Source organism: Stegodyphus dumicola, chromosome 2 (genome assembly GCF_044657685.1).
Source record: "Stegodyphus dumicola isolate Sdum_Otavi_A_Nest chromosome 2, ASM4465768v1".
In the NCBI taxonomy this organism is placed as follows: domain Eukaryota; kingdom Metazoa; phylum Arthropoda; class Arachnida; order Araneae; family Eresidae; genus Stegodyphus; species Stegodyphus dumicola.
In genome coordinates, this window is record NC_140769.1 from 243576109 (window position 1) to 243597625 (window position 21517).

The 21517-nt window shown below is 33.8% G+C and overlaps 1 protein-coding gene across 8 annotated transcripts in view; it reads right to left on the reverse strand.

Moving 5' to 3' along the window:
- LOC118193683 (uncharacterized) overlaps positions 1–759 on the reverse strand; it is a 55929-nt gene extending 55170 nt beyond the window's left edge. For all 8 annotated transcript variants that reach the window (XM_085811962.1, XM_085811963.1, XM_085811960.1 and 5 more), the window contains exon 1: positions 604–759. In XM_085811962.1, coding sequence (XP_085668088.1) covers positions 604–676 — 73 coding nt within the window. In that variant the 5' untranslated portion in view covers positions 677–759. The remainder of the gene's footprint in view (positions 1–603) is intronic.
- Positions 760–21517: the final 20758 nt, after the last annotated feature.

Consider the following 21517-nt stretch of genomic DNA (forward strand, 5'->3'; position numbering starts at 1 on the left):
TCCTTTCTTCTTTTCAGAAAGTAATTATTCTTTCTGATTTTATCTCTTCCTTCAAACTTTGATTTATAAGCGAGAATGCATGCTTCCTCGTAATCAACATTAAAGAGAGATTCTGAGAGAATATAAGGATATTTATTTTCAGTGGGTGCTTTCTCATTCCGAAAGTTTTGGTAGCGGCAGAGCTAATTCCAAGATGAGATATGATTTTGAAGAAACCAGTTAGGATTACGAATTTGCTTGAATCTGTCATCATCCTGGACCCTTCTTGGCATGTTGCAGTAGCAAGTTTCAATCTTTTTTTTTTTTTTTTTTTTTTTTTTTTTTTTTTTTTTTTTTCATGATTTTGCATGAAATGTCCAGTAATAGCAAATAAAACATAAAACAAACAAAAAGTAGTGTGACAGTGCTATATACGGCGGTAAAAAAGGGTGAGCTAGTTTCAATCAAAAGTGTTTTTCTTAAATTAAATATAATCTGGATGATACTGAATTGAATAATTCAACTAATTAAAACCCAGTACAATTTATGAGAGTGAATAGTAACGCGTTTCACCTATTAAGTTGAGAGGTTTTAAAAACTAGAGTCTGAAAGGTATCTACTTACTCTGACTTATAGCTTGATTGAAAAGTAAGCCCACGAGGAGGAAAAGAAATGTTGCTCCTTTCATTGCTGCCATCTTCGATGATCTTCACCGACTTAATGGACACCAGTGGATCGCTGGCAATATATACAATATTTCTTGATACGTCTATGACGAAATGACTTCTCTGGTTAAACACTATTTCCCTTTTCCGTATTTTTCCTTCCTATTTTTGGATACGCTGCTTGACTCTTATCGCTTAATTTTCATTACTCAGTTGCTGTAAAATCGCAGCTCGAACCATGAATAATTCATTTTGTTCCCACCAAAGTAAGAAGTTCCATCAGCATGAGCTTTAAAATCAATAGATAAAATTTCAAGTCTACAAGATATGTAAAACTGATAAGGAACAGTAGGTCACGCATTGACGCTTCAGACTTAAGTCGTTATTAAGTCGAAGATCTCGCAAATGTAATTTATGTAATAAAGAGTGAGAGGATACAATATTCTTCGATATTTTAGTATTATAATTCTGAAAACTGCCGCAAATAAAGATTTCTTCCATCAAAAAGTTCCTGTTATAGTCATATGCTAAAAATGCATCCCGATATGTCGACGTGAAAATGAAAATGTGGTTAAAAGAAAATAATATTACTAGAAATTTGACGAGAACTGTTCATAGAAATATGTTGTTTATAACATCATAAAGTATTCAGTCACTTCTTCTCATAATCGACATTTATATAAACTTAAACAGGCTATTAAAAAAGGACACATGACTCCAGTTTCTTCTCCTTCTTTTTATTATTATTTAAAACAATGTATAGTAGGATCGTGGAACCTTAAAAATTGGTAAACGAATAACGTAATCTTCCACAAAATATGGGCATCATGAAGCCCTAATTTGGAATTTGTTTTATTATCGATTCCATATTTTGTATTACTTTAACAAATTTTTGATTAACAAACTCAAAAATTTCAAAAAGAGCAAAGGCAACACTGTGCAGAAGAGAAAAAGAACATTTTTTATCTCCAGCGCGCGAGACTGTGTATCGGAAATTCTAATGATAGGCTTATTTTAAAAGTATTTTGCGATATTGTTGTTGAATTGAATTTTATGGTTTAAGTGCAAAGAATATAATATTTAATAAATAAAGGTAACACTCAAAACGTTAAAAAAAAGTTCCCTTTGGGCGTAATATAAAATCTGAAAACTTTCAGATTTTTTTAACATTTATTACATTCGAAAATATTTTACTGTCATTTATTTTATTTGTTGTGGGGAATTTATTAGTTTTATTTTACAAGTTCCTTTTTTAAATGCAATTATTTGTACATTTAGGAGGCAGTGAAACTTTGTAAGTAAATTACTCTTTAGTTCATATCAGACTGTTCTTTATATTTTTTTCTGTTGAACACGAGATAATCTCATCTTCATCATTATACATCTTTAATAAAAAAAAAAGTGTATCAGATTTCTAGTTTAAATGATTTCTTTCCTAAAGAAAAATAAGCCACATTTCTTTCATTTTTCGTGAAATTTTTTCAAGAGAGTTTATTTTAAAAATACACTTAATTCTGTTTATACATGATAGATATAGATACAAGTTTCAAAAGAAAATATAAGGCGTCAAAAGCATAACGGGAGGAAGCTTCGCGGAGAAAACTACGGAAGGCGAAATACTTTTGGAGAAAAAAGAAAGAATGGAGAAAAGATTGCAGTTATAAAATATCATGGTATAAAAAATTGTCGTCAGAAATAAAGCAATTTAAAAAAACCATCGAAGGTTTAAAACATAGCGGCAAAAAATAAAAAAAAGAAGAGGTATTAAACATTACCCTTCCAAGATGATAAGATCACAGATGACTAAAAAGGTATGGAATCGTGAATGGTTACTTTAAAAAAGAATCTTCATCTATTATACTTTCCTGTTAGCTATTTCTGATAAGTACGTTAAAATGCTATTTAATTTTTCAGATATATTTTATTCGACATTTGCTTGCCTATTTACAATACATGGTGAACTAAGACGAAATCTCTTAATATACTTAACTGTGCACGGAAATTTTTTCAACACTGGTAGTGAATCTCATCTCTCTAAAAGATGACCATCTTTTTAGAAGAATAAATTACCTAGAGCTGGGGTGGTCTCTTTAGGTGTTCATTTTACATAACGTTCATATTTATGCATTACCTAATTTAAAAAAATATTTAATTAATTTTTGGAACATTTTAATGATGGCGGCATTCTCTGTATCATCATGCAATGAAACTTGCTTTGCATAATTCGTTCTCGAATCTTAACTTAAAATGTGAAACACTTGATAAGCGAAACAAGTTTTTCCACAGGAATCAAAGTAAAATAATGCGTTCCATTCCGAAAAAGAAAACTTAAACAAATTTATAGTGATGCAATTCATTATTCATTATATATCATTTAACAAGAAAGTTATTTAAAGACATTTTTTCTACACTTCAAAATTTGGAGGAAAGGAGACTCACCATTTGTCGAAAAAGAGTGAAATCTTATGGGTTTATATATATATATATATGTGTGTGTGTGTGTGATTAAAATTGCCAACAAGATTTCATAAATGATGTAAGACGTCTGATATAATTATTTTTCGATAATCTATTTATGTGTAGATATGCAATGTTTTGTGTGTTCTCTCGTTTTTCGTATTCTCTGTTAGTGTAAGATTTATTTGAAATAAAAGTGTTTCCTTTGAATATAAATTTCAAGTACACTTCATTGGAATTTTGTCTAGGCAAGCTTGGCCCGAATGCTAGAAAAAAGATAAGAAAAAAACCGTTTTTCTTAATTTAGATTTTTGAATTGAAAACATAAAGAAACTTGCAATTAACTTTTTTTATAGTTTTCAAAACCGTCATTGTTAAGTAGAAATTTGTAGCGCCCCATGGCTACAGCTTTATTAAGGTGATGCTTCTCAACTTAAGAAGAGAGAGTTTCGTGTACTTTCAGCATTTCTCTTATTTCACTGGAAGTTTTTCTGAGTTTGTCTCCTTTTCCCCTGATAAAAAATCTCCTCCAGAATTTCTTCCTGTAACACAAATTGCAGCTATGTAAGCTCTTCTGTGGTCAGCTCATATCTTATGCTGTCACCGATGTTAGTAGGTAGAAAATACCACTTTCAAGCCACAGGGATCAGGGATCCCAGAGGGCGAAGCCTTCTGAGGCGCACGAGGGGGGATTTACGGAGAAGCACGTGCGGGTTGCTACGTCACCAACCCCGCGCGCGTCGCATCCTGTTCGTGACGTCAAGCCCCATGTTTCATCCTGTTTGTGTTGTAATCCGGGTTCATGTCGGCGCTTATCTATTAACGCAAATCCGCCACGTGATTGCAACATGATAGAAGTTTCTAGTGCATTCTTTTTAGTTCAGCAACTACCGCTAGAGGGCAGTAGTCTTACCCACGGTTCTTTCTGATTGGTTCTCGTAGTTCCTGGCCAAGTTATTAAGCGTTATTTTTAATTTATTATATTATTTCACTTAATATGGTAGTATTTAATGAAAACGTTTCATGTATTTGCATGCAAATTTCATGTATTCGTCCATCTATGTCATGGGAAACGTGGACGTTAACACAAAGCCATGCTTTTGTCTTATGAATCCTGATATTTGACCGTGTCTATCCTCTTCGTGCAACTGACCTTGTGAAGTGGAAACCATCACGAGACTGAAGGATTGAGCATAGGCAATTCTGTTCCAACTTACTCAGACCTTTGTATATCTTCGATAATGAATCAATTCATAACTTTAAATTTATTTTGTGGCTGTTTTAGGTTAAAATATTTTTAATTTCCCTTTTCTCATTTCTTTATCTTACAAACATAATTTACGTAATTTTCTTTTCTTCTCCCCGTTAAATTAAATTACTAATTTTTACACCATATATTTTATATACAATCATAAGATTTTCTTTTCTTTCCACATTTTTAAGTTTTACATTCTTTACCTACGTTTAACTTGCAAAAGTAATAGATTTTATAAAATAATATAAGTAATACTTTAGTAAGATATTATAAGTAATACATTTTCACAATTTTAATTTTTTTCTCCTTTTATTTTACAAAAGTTTTTTTTTTTTTTTTTTTTTTTTTTTTTTTTTCTTCCAGTTTAATTTCCGTGTTTGACATTTTTCACTTTATTTGTTTTACAAAAGTTGTACTTATTTTCATACGATTTTTTTCTATTTTTTATGAACTCGGTCTTTTTTTTTTTCTTTCCTATACTTTACTTCAAGAAGTAATTTTTAATTTTTTTTTATAAAAGTATTTTTTTTTTTTTTTAATTCTTTGAAGAATTTTTTTTCCTCCTTTCTATTTTCTTTCTTTTATTTTCCTCTTAACGTTTTCCTTGTTTTAATTACTTATTGATGTTACACCTCCATTTCTCGAAGCGTAAAGTTATGTATATATATTTCTCTGTCTATCAAATTTAAGCTGGAACTTACACGCATATAATTTCCCTCTAGAGGCTTTCATGGATAATATTTTCTGTAAATTTAAACCAATAAGTACAATGTTCCTTCCGTATAGATTAATTGGAATGTTATATTTCTTTTTTCTTTACGCTACTAATACTTAAGATACGCAAAACTTTCTCTTCTAATGTATTACACCATACTACTAACACTTAACAGGTGATACTCCGAACTTTCACTTCTAATGTATTATACTAACTTTTTGAAACACTGTACAAAACGTCGCGGATTCTCTTTTACACATCTCATTTTTATTCAAAGGATTCACGAAACGTGTCGAACAAATGTAAATTTTAAACTTTCTATTTTCCATTTAGACACTTACATTTAACCTTTATCATGTTTTTAAAACATATCCCTGTTAATATTTCTGATTCTTTTTTCCCTAAAAATAAATACCGACTTATACGGAATTTTTAAAGATCTACTGACTTTGAATTAAACCTTATAACTCAGAAATAATAAATTTTCATGACATAAAATCTACTTGAACTAATATATGGACATCTCTAGCCAGTTTAGTTCAAATACATACGAAAATATACGAAATTTCTTATTATTGTCTACCCCAGTCTAATACGTACCAACAGCATTTCATTTCTTATTACTTTACACTACAGACATTTACATGAATATATTCAGAACACTCCTTTTTATTGAGCAGGAGGATTCATATATATTACTAACACAGTTTGACTCTTTGAAATATTTTCTTGTACACAACGTATTTAAACCACCGAACATACACTAAATCTTGATTTCTATCATGTGAAAACGTCACCCGGGTTCTTAATGTGACCCACCATTTACCGCAGACCTTCATAAACACTGCTATATTTGAACTTAACACAGCCTTAATTTTTTAACAATCTACAGAGTTTTTAACTACAGAGAACAATATCCACATTGTAACGTAATATTTTAAATTCACCATATTGTTATGTAGCGAATTTAAATTATTAATATGTGTTTTAAATCATTATTATTCTAATATTTTTATTTGTATTCATGTGTATTTTAATCTGGAAAAAGAAGTATTCTTAGGCTCTTAAGGTGTTGTTTAACTTGTTGTTCTTGAATAGGAATTGTAACAAAGGCGAGAGACGGTTGCGAGGACACACATCTGGTTTATGGCCGTTTCACTAACAATGTCGCCCTTTTAACTCTTTGCGTGGGAAACGGATGTCGCTTTGTAAGTTTGCAGTTTTATTACTTCAAGACAGTGGGGGTGGCTGGTAATTGGATTTTCGTAAAAGCTTAGTTTCACTTGTTAGTTGGGGGGTCTATTTTTTTTCTCACGTTATAAATGCAGATGTTTTTCGGATTGCATTGTCAGATTTTCTGGTGTTTGATTCGTCATGGGTGTGTCATTTTCTCAATTTAGATAACATAAAATTCCGGGATTGGTAAGATATAATTTTATGATTTTTTTGAAAGCCTATGAACTCACAGAGGCGGAGAAACCGAGTTTTCCTGGGTGCTTGCACCAGGTTAGAGTTCATTCTGATTCTGTTTTCTGATTCTGATTTTCAAGAAGAGTAAGAGGAGAAAAAGCGGGGGCTTGACCCTTCGGGTCTTGCTTCTCGCGAGCCGCGTGAACAGCCGGCAGAGGGTATGGTTTTTCTCTCGGCTTTTAGCTGGCGAGAATTTGCGTTGGCATAAGGCATAGAGCTCAGCAGAAGAATTTCGATTTCTCTTATCCCAAGAATTGTTCGGCAAATTCTCTTGGTGATCCTGACATCCTGATGCGGTATTCCTGTTTTTACCGGCTTTGACTTCCTAATTAGATTTTGTTCCAAAGGTGCTCTACGCTTATGGTGAGTTTCGGGGCTTCCAGAATGAAAGAGACTCGTGTAGGACCCTTCTAAGGTGTGCATTGCTGTTTATTCTGCCTGTGCCAGCTGCGTCGATTTTTTTTTCATCATTCCATGCTCTGGAATTTATTTATTGTAAGGACAGCTTCAATGGTGTTGCAACCAAATCATCTTTAAAATTCGCAAGAACTGTCTGCCTCCATTAACGATGATTTTGTGAATAAAGGACAGCAGGAATAATGTGGTGCTCGAGTAAACTTTGGACGCAGGACGATCTGTTGAACTCTCTAAAACTCCGTATTAATCCTCGATGATGGCATTCTCGATCTCTTCGAATGGTCAACGCAATGAGTAGGACGATCTGTTGAACTATCAGCACTCCATATTAATCAGTCGATGATGGCATAGGAGTTGAATGTATGAACTTCACCCTAAGAGTGAATTTTTTTTCTGTCTTTTGTATTTAAATTGTAACCGAGTAATGATACTATATTAATATACGGTACAACCGCCTAAATTGTGAGTTATGTAATGTTAAAAAAAATTTAGTACACCTAACATGAGTATAAGATTAAAATGATATATATGTTAATTTACATCTTAAGGTTAATTTGTAGGGGACTGATCAGTTTACCTAGTTATCATATGTTTGAATATTCTAGAAATTAATAAATGTGTTTGATATGTATTTTATGTTTCATTTGTTTAATTTAGTGTAATTTCTGTGGTCTGTCATGTCCCTCCATTTGTTTGAGCCGGGGGGCTTTTAAGAAACATGGAGTTTACTTGAATTTGGAGTTATTGATTTTCCCTTTACATAGGTTACTCACAACGCAAACCTAAAAAGTTAAATTGTACTATACCACTATACGATTGATTGATAGATATGATATACGATTGATTGATTTGATTGATTGATAGATTTACTATACGAATATTTATAAGAATGTCGAAATGATATATGAATATTATGAAATAGTTTTTGAATGTGAATTATCTGATTTTGATTTTTTTTTGTTAATTTATCTGGCACCACAGTGAGTCAGTTAAGTTTAAGTTATAATGTAATAAAGTATTTAAAATTACAAACCTAGTTTTTTTACCAATATAACAATGGTGCCATGACCAGGATGACTGGCAGACCAACACATACAAATTTTCAGATATAACAATGGTGCCGTGACCAGGATGACTGGCAGACCAACACATACAAATTTTCAGATATAACAATATAGCCATATTTGTGTAGAACATCTAAAAAGAAAGGATGTCTACAATACACATGGAATTAATATTCAGTCACGTAAGTGAAACTTTTTTTCTCAACTTATGGAAAATGATAAAATTTATTTTTACTAAAATCCTGATATTTGACCGTGTCTATCCTCTTCGTGTAACTGACCTTGTGAAGTGGAAACCATCACGAGACTGAAGGATTGAGCATAGGCAATTAAATTAAATTACTAATTTTTTAAATGAAAACTGTCCACAAAAGTACTCGTATATCTTTTTTCAGTATCCTAGACTTCAATCATTAGTTATAATTCAAACTACTTAAAACATTAATGACACAGCGCAGTGCAAAGCGCATCTAAAAGATCAAAGCTTTTACGGTCCCCTCACAATACTCCGAACTAAACAACTGAGAAACTGATACTCTCTCCGGTCTTATATAATTTTTGACCAACCGCCGCGAAATCTTTAGTACCTTCCATTTCTCAATACTACTGAAATGTATATACAGTTAAAGTTACGTATAGGGGCCGGATGCGGTTACAGTTACACATAGGGTCCATTACAGATATCCAATTACAGTACCAATTATAGTTATACAAGAACTGCATCCAAATGTCACCAAGTGGTTGCCACGTTTGTCGACATTTGCGATTTGTCGCCAAATTTCAAGATAAATTGTAGTTGCCAAAACCATTCCCACCTTGGCGATATCTCTGCCGTTTTTCCAGATAGCTTTTTACTCCATGTTAAATAGACTTGCCCCTGTAATCTTATTTTCCCGATAGAGCTTCGTCTCTTTTCAGCTTTTCATGTTACATTTTACAAAAACGGCTGCAATTTCACATGTAATTTTACTAAACTATTTACATGTGTACAAACCTCGTAATAATATGGAATCCGGTTGAAAGATTTTCTTATTTAAAGCAGAAAAAAAAGGCCGATATAAATTGTATTGCAGATTTATTTTACCTTTGTATAAAGCAAGGCTTCTCATTTTGTCATCATTTTGCTTCTAAATTCTTGCCCTTCATTAAATTATACACTGTTAGAGTCTCATGCAGAAGCTTTATAATGCGCATCATGTCATTACCTTCAATATAACCACCATCACTTTACAAACAGATATTGTTAGATCCTCAGTTATCTGCTGAGCTATATTTAGAATTTTCAAGTAATCTCCCAAAGAAAATAACCATGAGGAGATCGATCCCTCCGGCATGCCATATGTCAAATTAAGAAATGAGACGCTCTATAAACTTTCCACGCTAAGTGCTTTAGATTCATTTGCAGAGTGTATCTATTGGAACGACAGTAAATAGGTCAGTATCGTTATATGCAATCAACAGAGTCACTAATTTTCAATTCAAATCAGTAACAATTATTATAAATTAAGCTTCGGAGCTTGTCACTTGTGTTGTATACGGATGGTATAAGGATTGATGATAAAGTTCGTTTTGCTTATGCTATTTTTGAAGATGATACTGAAATTGAGTACCATCGATTTCGCATTAGAAATGAATGTACTGTATATATTTCTGAGCTTCTGTGTATTAACTTTGCAATTAAGTGGATAATTAGCCAGGATGGATGTAGTTTCAGCTTCATAATTTGTACGGATTCACTCTCTTCCCTGGAGTCCCTTAAAAATTTCTTAATCTTGTAAGGATCCTAAGTTTTACTAACGTTTATTTTATTTTAAATCTTTACTATCACTTCTTATTTTCTACTTCCGGCCAGAATTAAAAGCTTTTAACTTATTTATGCAAATTTGTATTGGTAAAGCCAAGTACTTAAGTTGTGGCTTTTTGCCAAGCAAGAGAGAGGAAGGAGTTATTAAAAGCAGGCCACTTGCCATAGTAGTTTTACTCGTTTGCTGGTTGCCTTCAAGGCCAGAGGTTTAATCATCTTGATAATTTTAAACGTATCGTAGTTTTAGAAGCTCTCTGTACTACATACGGCTTTTTGTTAATTAACGGCCAATCTTAAAGTAGGCACTTGTATATTAATCCAAAGTTAGTTCAGTTAGAATTTAGTTAATATTTTTATATTCTTACGTTCAGACCACAAGTTGTTGGTCTCTGTATTCCGAAGTCCGGAAATCTCTGTAAAGATAGAAAAATAACGGGTTTCGTATACCCTTCCTGTGTGTATTGTCTACTTCACAATTTATTGAACATAGCTTCAGTAAGCTCTCTGTTTCGAGTCAGGACAGTTCATGTTTCCAAGGCATGTAAAGAGGAATACCAGTCCTGATAATGTTATGATATTATTTGTAATATCCAGTCTGCCGGACATCTGGAAAAGAATGTTATTTCTGTGTTTTTTACATTTGTCTGTGGTCATTCGGGAAATTTTGGAAACGAGAGAGCTGATTGGCTTGCTAAGAATGCGACTAAAAATTATATCAATGTTGATGTAAATATTCCAAAATCTTATTTCAAAAAAACTTTAAAGCTAAAATGGTTGAGCAGTGGTACTGTGATTATGTCCCTTCTGATAAGGGATCTGTCACAAGAACATTCTTCCCAACTATTTTTGAAAGTAAGGACTTGTTGCTCAATTTTAAAGTTACGCAATTTTTGTCTGGACATGGTAAGTTTAATGTTCATCTTGAATGGTTTAAGCTGGAGTCTTCCAATTTGTGTTATTGCAATCTTAGCTCTTAGCAAAGTGTTTTCCACCTGCTTTTTGATTGCCCATTGCTTGATAAAGCAAGAAATTTATTGAAATGCAGATTAAAATTAATTGGAATTCATTGGCCGCCGAAATGTTATGATTTTGTATCTTCAGCTTCGGCCTACCGAGCTTTCAACGATTTTGTTGACTTTTATTTTAAACATTGTAAATGATTTCTTTATACATTTTTATACTTTTGCATTTACTTTGTGTGTGTGTGTTTTCTTTGCGTATGATTTCATTGTATTATTGAAAATTGATGTCATTACTTACAGTTTTGCATTTTTTTACTTACGATTTGGAAGTCTCGTGTGATACTTTGTGGTGCACGAGGATTTCTTTTTCTTTAAATAAAAAAAAGTCAATAACAAATCACGTTATTCACTAGTTCACCGTGATAACAACTGAGATGCATCGCTTGTGGTGCTCAATGTGTATGTATGCGTCTTAAGTGTCTGTTTGTCGCCGATATTTTATTGGTTGCTTGCGTAACTGTACTAGCCAATGGGTTGAAGTTGCCACAGCATTCAAATAGTCCATACATGCAGTTATCATTGTTTTAATTAAATTATCATGGTATTTAAGAACATTTAAATATTTTTAATTCGTACAATTGTTGTTTATTATGCATTTAACTAACTTTATTTACATATGAATTACCTAGAAACTTGCAAACGTTGAGAAATTAAAAGAGACGAAACCAACTAACGAGTTGCGCGTAGTACATCTCATCAGGTCAGGTAGGTTTACCCAAACTCCTATGCTAAATATCCTTTTGCGTAAACGGTTTAAAATTTTGCCCGATTTTATTCCGACATTGTATTTTAAACTAAATTCTCAGCTGAACGCAAATTGAGCATGTCAGGGGGAACGTGAACATTTGTTTGCATTAGAAATCATCTTTTTTTGAAATGGTTTACAACTGAACGCAAGAGTTCGTGAAAGAACGGACGTAAAATTAAAAATAACTGATGGTCCTCTGCAAGACGAGCTTAAAAATGATGGAAAGATTTACACAAAAAAATGTTGTGTACAAAGAGATCTTTGACATGTGAATTAACATTTTATTATATAAATCACCTTTATTTATTGAGCTAGCGGTGGCTCTTAAGAAATGTACCGCCTGTGGTTTCCTTCATTGCTTCATTCCTTCATATGCAGTAAGCAAATGGACGTCCTCGCCGCCTGCCCTGGGTAATTCAGTTTGAATTAGCAGACACCTTTGCACAAATCATTTTAATTACAATTTATAATATCTAAAACATCGGTCATTTCGTATGACCGCCGGGCTTTCTAGTATATATATAATTATAAAACAATTTTTTTTAAACAATATATAATCATGTCTAGAATTTTCGCGTATTAAGCTGCTGAAAAATGATCAGTAAAGACATAAAGTAACAAATTTAGAACCAATTTTACACAAAGACCAAAAATTGAAATTCATAAATAATAAATTTCAAATAATCCTATAAATGCAATTAAGAAATTAATAAATGTTAAAACCAAAAATCTTCAAACAAGCAATACCCCAATTAAAAAAAATAGTAAACGTTAAAGAAAAAAGAACACAGAAGAAAAATTCAATGTGTTTACTGAGCACTGTGAGCGAGAGAGATATTGTGCAGGCACACGACTCCAGACGTCAGCAGACGTTTATTCTAGACGATTCATTTTAGTTTTCTCAAAGTGTTACAGCACACTTCAGAACTGATTGCCGTACCACATTCCATGAATTCGACAAGCAAGATTCCATTAATATACGAAACAAGGTGATCATAACCTTCGTCGCTGAGAAAGTTCGTAGCCGGCTTTCCTTAGCCAAGTTGGATAAACCGTATAACCCTATACCATTGACTGTTGTTTTGTCTCAGCAATTACATGAGTTACCCTCGTCCCTAGTCACAGTTCTACTCAAGAACTCTTCCCTTCCATGTGTTATCGGGAAAAAAAGAGTTACAGGCAGCGTCTATTCGATTGGTTTTGTGGATCTGCGTGAGAATTTTCAGTACCCATCCAGCGGAAAAATTTTATTAGTCTAATTTTAAGATGACTATCTCGTACAAAACAGTCCGAAAAGAGTTCGAAAAATGTTGTGAAAGTTCAGAGATTGTGAATCGACAAATCTGATAGAGTTTGTCATCAATCTATTTACGAGATCGTCACTCACTTCAGACGGCCTCCCACTCCTTGATTCTATCATGAATGTTTGTTCTTCCTTTTCTGAAATTTTAAACATTGACGCCCATTGCCCTCGTATGTAGAATGAACATTGTACGTATTGGTATAGATGGATTTTAAGGTACAGAAAATATAATCCGTGAAGGTCTGCAGAGTGAAATGATATGCATATAAATTTCACAGACAAAGTAATATATACAAGTTCACTTTTAGAGAAATGGGAATGCGACATCAATTAATAATTAAAACAAAGGGAAAATGTTAAAAAAATGAGAGAAAAAATTTTAAAAGAATAAAAAATTTTCGTTTCTATTAAAAAAAGTGAAAATAAAACAAAATTACTTTTTTTTAAGGGACAAAAATAAAAATATATTTGCGTTTGTGTAAATAAAAATGTAAAAGAGAAAAATTAAATTTTATGAGAATGAATATTACTTTTGCAACATAAATGAAATGAAAATGTAAAAACAACTTTTTTAAGATAAAAAAAAATTTAAATAAATATTACTTTAAAGAATAAAAAGTTTAAAAGTTTAAAAAAAAAACTTTTTTTAGAGTAAAAATTTGAAAAGAACGAAAATTGGAGAAAACAATTTTTGTGAAAAATTTTTTTTTTTTTTTTTTTTTAAAGTAATATAACAAATTCACTTTTGCAGAAAAGGTTTGCGAAAAGACAAGGACATCACAAATATGCAAATTTCGTGGAACATGAAATTATTTAAAAATTTACGTTCTGTTATGTGCGTACGTGTTCGTAATGCATTCATGTACGCAGAACTTAGGATAATATGATGAAATTTATTTTACCAAAAGAAACCTTTCACAGTTCCGGACGGAACTTTTCGTAAAAATAGTCGGACAGCTCTTCACAGTATAGCAGAGTACACTTAGTAGTTACACTTCAGACTTCTAAGAACGTTAAACACAACGCAATGCAAAGTGCATCTGAAGAGGAAGCTCACCCAGAAGGTATCTCAAAACTCCGAACTTAGTCTTAAACAACTAACAATAACAGAAGAAACTGTTGCTCTAGTTTTCTCCGGCCGCCAAGAAATGTCTAGCATTTCTCGAAATTACTGGAAGACATATGCGCGCCGGATGCGGTTACAGTTGCATATGAAATCAATTACATTTATTCAATTACAGTATCTATTATGGTGATACAGGAACCGGACCAAAATGTCGTCAAATGGTCGCCAAGTTGTCAAGTTTTGCCAATTTATCGCCAAATTTGGCGACAGAAATTAGTAGCCAAAAACCATTGCCAGCTTATCTCACCAATTTAGCAAGATTGTCGTTTACTGAATGTCAAATTGACTTACACCCTTGTATTCTTAATTTTCTGGCAGAAAATCATCTCTTTAGATTGTCATATTCCACTATACAGAAAAAAAAAAAAAAAAAAAAAAAAAAAAATACAATTTTATATATATAATTTCCTTTAGCTTATTTATATATGAACAAAATTTGTAGCAGTTCGAAATTTTAGTTGTGATATAGGAAAATACATTTATTCTTTGCTGTTTTTAAATATATTTATCAGCTATGAATTTACATTTTCGAAGCATTAAATATTTAAAAATCATTTGTAATAAGATACTCTTGAACTAGTTTCGCAGAACGTGAACAGAAGTTTACCTTTCATAAAGTAAAAAAAAAAAAAAAAAAAAATCTGAAAGCGTATCGGAAATAATTTTAAAATGAGCATATCTTTAGAATTTCCGATACACTGTCTCGCGCGCTAGAGATAATTTTTTTTTTTTCCGTACAGTGTTGCCATTGCTCGCTTTGAAATCGTTTAGTTTTTCAGTCAAAAATTTGTTGAAGTGTTACAAAATATGAAATTGATAATAAAACAAATTTCAAATTCCCAATTAGGACTTCCAGATGTATGCAGATTCTTCATTATATAATTTCTTTCAATACAAGACAGGGGCGATAATATTTGGTGGAAACAATTTGAAAAGTGAACCTAGATTTATAGTTAATCAACGCAAAATGCGAAAACGAAATTAATAGGCCTTCTGGGTAAATTGTCCCTTCGGACTAAGAATTACACAAATTAGTAAAACATCAATTAAAAACATAAACTTATAAACCTCAAAAACTTATAAACGTCGATCTCAGGTGGAAAGGCAAACTTAGCCCCTGGAAAAATTTCGCGAATTCCAGATAGAACCTTTCCTTCCTGATAACGATCAAGCTGAAACCTTAATGTATTTTTCGTAAAAATGTTTCCAAAATTCTATCTGAAGTTTTCTTAGTTTTTTTTTTTTTTTTTTTTTTTTTTTTTTTTTAAATTATTATTATTTGATAATACTCTGCTTGTACAAAAAAGAAGAAAACAGGCTTTCCACGCGGCTTGGCGCTTGAAAAGCGCGTTTCCAAATTCTGAAAATTGTTTGGGAGCTTTTACTTCTTGCTGCAAAATGCTAAGTAGGCCTTGTCTTTTATCAGTCTGACGAAACACTTGTAAATGACACTATGAATCTCTGTAAAACCGTTTTATCACTTTTAATGCTAAAATTCATTTTAGCTTTTTTTATATAACATTCTTTATAACCTGAGTATTATGAAGAATGTTTTGATTCAAATCTGAAATTGTGATTTATTCTACCGCTATATTTTATATAAAGGAGTAATCAGTCTTAAACATGTACCCTAAATGAACAAATCTACTCAATACTGAAATACTAAAAATATTCGTGCATTCAAACGGTTTTGAATTTAATTTTGAAAGGTAATATATTCTTCATATTGTACGTTATGTCTACATGAAAGTTGTTTAAATAAAGTTGTCCTTGTATCCAACAACTTTCGGTTAAAAATTTGTTGTCACCAGAAAAATATATATCTTCTTGCTATTGTTAACATATAATTTACCATTTTCAATGCAATTATTTAATAATTTTATCAAAGAATGATGCTACAAATATATAACCAGTTAAAAAAAAGCTTTCTACGGTTTTTAAAAATTGCAGAATAATTTTGCTGATCATCATTAATTTTGTTTAATTACTAGATTCTTTTTCATATTCCTTTATTTCTAATCCCATCGATGTCTCTGTATAAACTCTTGATCATGGATGAATTCCTTACGTTCGAAAATCCAGTTTCGATAAAGATCGTGTCATTTACATCTCTCGGTGGAAAAGTTCTCGCCGCTTATTGTTAATCTTCGACTTCCAGCAATCTCTATTTGCACAGATAGCGATTCAGGTAAATTCTCATTCATTTAGATTATCCTAACATCACGAAAAAATTTATATACGAGCGTTGTATTTTTCAGCCGCTAAATTCAAATGATTGCGCCATTTTTATTCTTTTCTTTCTTAACTTCACCATAAAAGAATAAAAATAACAATTATTTAACAAGTTTACGTTCTAAGGAAACTTTTTCACTCTTTTACTCTCAAGTTAAAAATATTTGATACTCTTCTGTTTTCAGGACCGGATTCAGAAATGCGTGTATGTATGCATGTATACGTACATATATGCATATACCCATATACATACGTACATATATTTCTCAATCCAGTACAATGTATTTCAATTCATTTTTTCAAATTAGTCGCTTGAGCGGCCAGTCGCCTGAAATAATTATTATAAAAGAAAGAAATAAAAAATACATAATGATTTTCACAAGTCCAACTAGAGACGAAGAATTGCGTTCATTGCTTTTAAATCACGTTTGTTAATCAATAACAGGCAGATTAAGTATGAAAGAAAAGTTAAGTACCTTAGTTTTGCTGGAATAGCAACACAATGGCGCGTGGAAATTTTACAGGAATATTTGGAATTTGTTACGTATAAGAATAGTTTATTTTGGTTAAAGGCAACATATAATCGCTGATTTAATTCGAAATACAAATATCTTACGCTTTGCCTAAAGACAACGCATTTCTCTTAAATCTTTGAGTTTTCTGATTAAGTTTCAAGCATGTATACTCTGGAAAAAAATAATAGTAATAAAATAAAAATCTTAAAGGTTTCAGATTTTAAATGAAGTCCAAAGGGGCTTTTTTTTAACGTTTTGTGTGTTACCTTTATTTATTAAATATCATGTTCTTTTCACTTAAACCATAAAATTTAGTTCAATAGCAATGTCGCAAAGTAACGTTACGAATTTGTATTTAAAAAGTTCCAAGTTACAAGTTACACTTATGCCGAGATTATCAAGCATTCTTCTTGATGTGTTCAGGCTGTCATCAGGTGTTTGCTCTTTGGGCGCTGAAAAGAGAATAAGTTCGAAGTGTGAGTCCAGAAGGGCAGGAGCTAATGGCGAAGGGGCGTGACCAGTTGTCACGTGGGCTGCAAGCTGACTTATCATTGGTTACGAGTCTTCTGAGAAATACCTCGCTAAAATTGCAATTAAATACAGTACAAAACATATATGAATGTAAAAAAAGGGAAATTAAATTCAAAAATCAGTCTTCTAAATTATTTACATATGCGTATTAGTCCAAGCTCGTCAGGAGATAAACACAAGGCACGGGAAGAAGAGCCCGTAAATCATGCCATTGTCAATATCGTGATCAATACAAAATTGTTGGAATTCACCAATTCGATTATGGAAGCCATTGGCGTTCCAGAAAACGAAACGGATAGTTGTCAGCCGTCTGGTGTAATTATCCATGAATTTTGTAGTCCGTATTTCGTTCCTGATGTGTAGTTGAGTTTTCATCGATTAATTTCTTGCATAGAAAAGGAATTCCAGATTCCTTAATGAAGGTGACCAACATACTTACTTGTTGGAACATTTGTTTGGCCTCTGTTATCATTTTCATAGCTTCCGGAGCGAGTCCCGTAGTTAATGCCTGAGCATATGATTTATTCGTCACTATATGTTCATTGAACGTTTTAGCTTTGGGAGTCACTTTCTGCTGTGGAAATTTCTCACATCCTCTATAGTTGGCTGTGTGTCCAACTTGCAAACAGTTGGCACATTTCGGAGGTTCAGATTTATCCTTTGAACAATTGAAAGTTTCATGCGCCTCAGCGCAACGAACACAACGCGGCTCGTGATTGCAATTCTTTTGCGAGTGGTAGAACCCTTGGCAGCGATAACACTGCAAGGGTCCCGCTCTGCTCTTGTAATCCTCAACTTTGATTTTCATTCCCATAAGGAAAGATTCTTGATGGATTCTCTTATTTTTGTCATTTCTCTTAAGAGTAATGAGAAAGAGGGGGAGGTTTATTACATCACCATTTCTTCGTCTTTTCAATTGGTTGACACGGATGACGTCATAATTTTTGGCGACTAATTCTTCAGCAATTTCATTAATGTCCATGTAAGCCGGTAAAATATTTAAAAAGCTAATGTTAGTTCAATTATAAATTAAATGGTTTTATTTCTCGCGCAGTGCAGCGCGTGACGAATATTGAAAGCTAAGCCGGAAAATTGAAAATACAAGAGCGCGTGCATGAAATAAATAAATATCTCTTTTTGATTTCGAAAAAGTACTAGAAAATTCTAGCGCGTGATTTTAAAATCTTATAAAAGGAGGAAAACATCTCAGTTCGTGGTAGTTACTTAGTTTGTTGTTGTTTAGAAAACTGCTCTTGTTGACTGTAGCGAATTCGCGGATTAGCTTTCTTTAGCTGTTTTGGAATTAAGTTCTATTGAACATTTGAGTAGTTAAAAGATAACTACTGTGAGATATTGTAATACTGCACGATAATTTGAGGAAATTTAAGTATATTTCTGTGATAATAGTAAATTTTTGTTCATTTTTCATCGGACTTGTGCATTCATTTCGTAACGAACCCGTACGCACGCAACAATTTTTGGTGTCAGAAGTGGGATTTGAATGCCAATAACAAGAGCGGTGGAAGAGCAATTAATACAGTTGATATCAGCCTTTGCCTCGTTGAAAGAAGAAATGAAATCTAATCAGGAAAAGATTGAAGCAGGACAGGAAAAGATTGAAGCAAGACAAGAAGAGATGAAAAGAGAAATTACCTGCATAATAGAAAATAAATTTGAGGTTATGTGAGGCAGAATAGACGCGGTTGAAATTAAAGTTGGACAAATTGAAGAAAAAGTCTTTTCTGTGAAAGATCAAATAGAAGAGCGAGTTTCTGCCGTCGAGCAACAAATTGATGATAGGGTTTCAGCCGTTGCGAAAGAAGTCGATACTTTAAAGAAATTCGTAGCGACGGTAGGGAGCAATTCGGATGGTTTTATATTTTTACCAATGCTTGCTCATCCCTCTCTGAAGCTATCGACATATGATGGGAAGACCTCCTGGCAGGTGTATAAGACACAATTTTCTATCGTGGCGGATGCGAATGGATGGGATTCCCAAGCTAAGGCCTGTCATCTCGCCGCTTCTTTAAGAGCAAACGCAGCGGATATCCTTCAGACTCTTCCCGATAACAAAAGGTTAGATTTCGAAGCTCTGTCCGGCGCCTTGGAGCTGCGTTTTGTGGAGAAGTGTTTAAAAGACTACAGCAGGCTCTAATTAAAATCTCGTCAACAGAAGCCTACCGAAACACTTCAGGAGCTCGCCACGGATGTTGAAAGGCTGTCTCATCTCGCCTTTTCGGAATGCTCGACAGAAACAAGGGAAATCCTCTCCTTGCAATACTTTATCGACGGCATCCGGGATACTGAAATACAGAAAGCTCTACGAATGGCGGGTGTAAAAGATTTAAAAAGCGCTCTAGTGCTCGCCATGGAATTCGAGGCAGCCCAGTAAGCAACTCGTAGAGACCGCCTTCCAATCAGAGCTGCTCATGTCCAGGAGCCAAGGGATCAAGTCACTGTTCGTCTAGACGATATAACCAGACAACTCAATGACTTCAGAAGAAATATCAGTGAAAAGAAACCGACCTTAAAATGTTGGAACTGGGGAGCTGAAGGACACATACGGCGGAACTGCAGAACACCCCAGGGCACAGATGTGACCGCTCCTAGCAAGCAGCAGGGAAACTAATTGGCGGCCATCTCGCGGGGCGGAGGTTGCCAGATAATGAAAAGACCCAGCTTAAAGCGCTTCAGATTTCTGCATTGAGTGGCGGCAGTAATGGGCTTTTCATAATAGAACATGTTAATGGAGTTCCTTGCAACATGACGATAGATACAGGAGCCAACGTTACCATCATCCGAAAAGATTTGGCTCAACAACTGGGAGACAAACTTATCTGGACGCCGCCCTGCGTTACCCTCCAGACTGTGTCCGGTGAGAAGATCGACATCGACGGAAAAGTAAATGTTAACATCACGTTTGGAAGTGCCGCTTACCATCACACGGCATATGTAGCAGAGATCACTGATTCTTGCATACTCGGATTGGACTTTCTAAGGAAATACAATTTTTCCTTGGACTTTAAAAATAACGAATTGCATTCTACGTCTGAGGACATAGCGTTATTTGGAGTTAATGATGAAGAATTTAAATCTGTCCATAAAATCATAGCACAAGACAATATCACAATACCGGCAAGAACAGAAATTTTACTTCCTGGATCCATAGCCGAAAACAGAAATTTCCGCTACGGCATCATAGAATATCCTAATAACTGTAATAGCCCAAAAGGAGTACTAGTAGCCTCAACACTTGTCGACGTATCCAGAACGGTTATCCCGGTGAGAGCCGCCAATGTAACTGAGAAGGTGAGAATTATTAAGAAAGGTGACGTGGTTGCAGCATGTACTCCAGTAACCATCGTTGAAAGAAAGAGTAACATCCAAGAATCCGTGTCTTCAGAAAGAATTACATCAAAGTTACTTCAGAATGTGCAGTTAAACGACGAAGAGAAGAATGCTGCCGATCGCGTCATTAAAGATCTTCAAGTTCTTTTCTCCCGCTCGTCTTCTGACGTGAGTCGAACTAGTTTGACACAACATAGAATCGATACCGGCGATCATCCCCCGATCAAGCAACATCCAAGACGTCTACCGTTTGCTAAACAGGAAGAGGTACGAACACTTTTAAAGGATATGGAAGAAGGCGATGTCATCGAGCCTTCAGCAAGTCCATGGGCATCTCCCATCGTCCTAGTCAGAAAGAAAGACGGCTCAACAAGACTTTGCGTCGACTATGGCCGGTTGAATGAGGTTACGAAGAAAGACAGTTATCCTCTTCCTAGAATTGACGACATTTTAGACGTTCTTTCTGGAAGCAAGTGGTTCTCAACACTTTATTTAAAGAGTGGGTATTGGCAGGTAGAAATACACCCTAAAGAACGAGAAAAGACGGCATTTACTACGGGACAAGGGCTTTGGCAATTCAAGGTGATGCCGTTTGGACTGTGTAATGCGCCGGCAACATTCGAACCTCGTATGGAGACTGTTTTGAAAGGCCTTTCCTACGAAGCCTGCCTGATATACCTGGACGACATCATCATCGTCGGAAAGAGTTTTAAAGAACATTTAGAAAATCTTAGGAAGGTGCTTGAGAAACTGAAAGAAGCCAATCTGAAGCTGAGTTTCACTAAATGCAAATTGTTCCGAAAGGAAGTGACTTACCTGGGACATGTCATCTCTGCGGAAGGTGTACGCACGGATCCTGAAAAGGT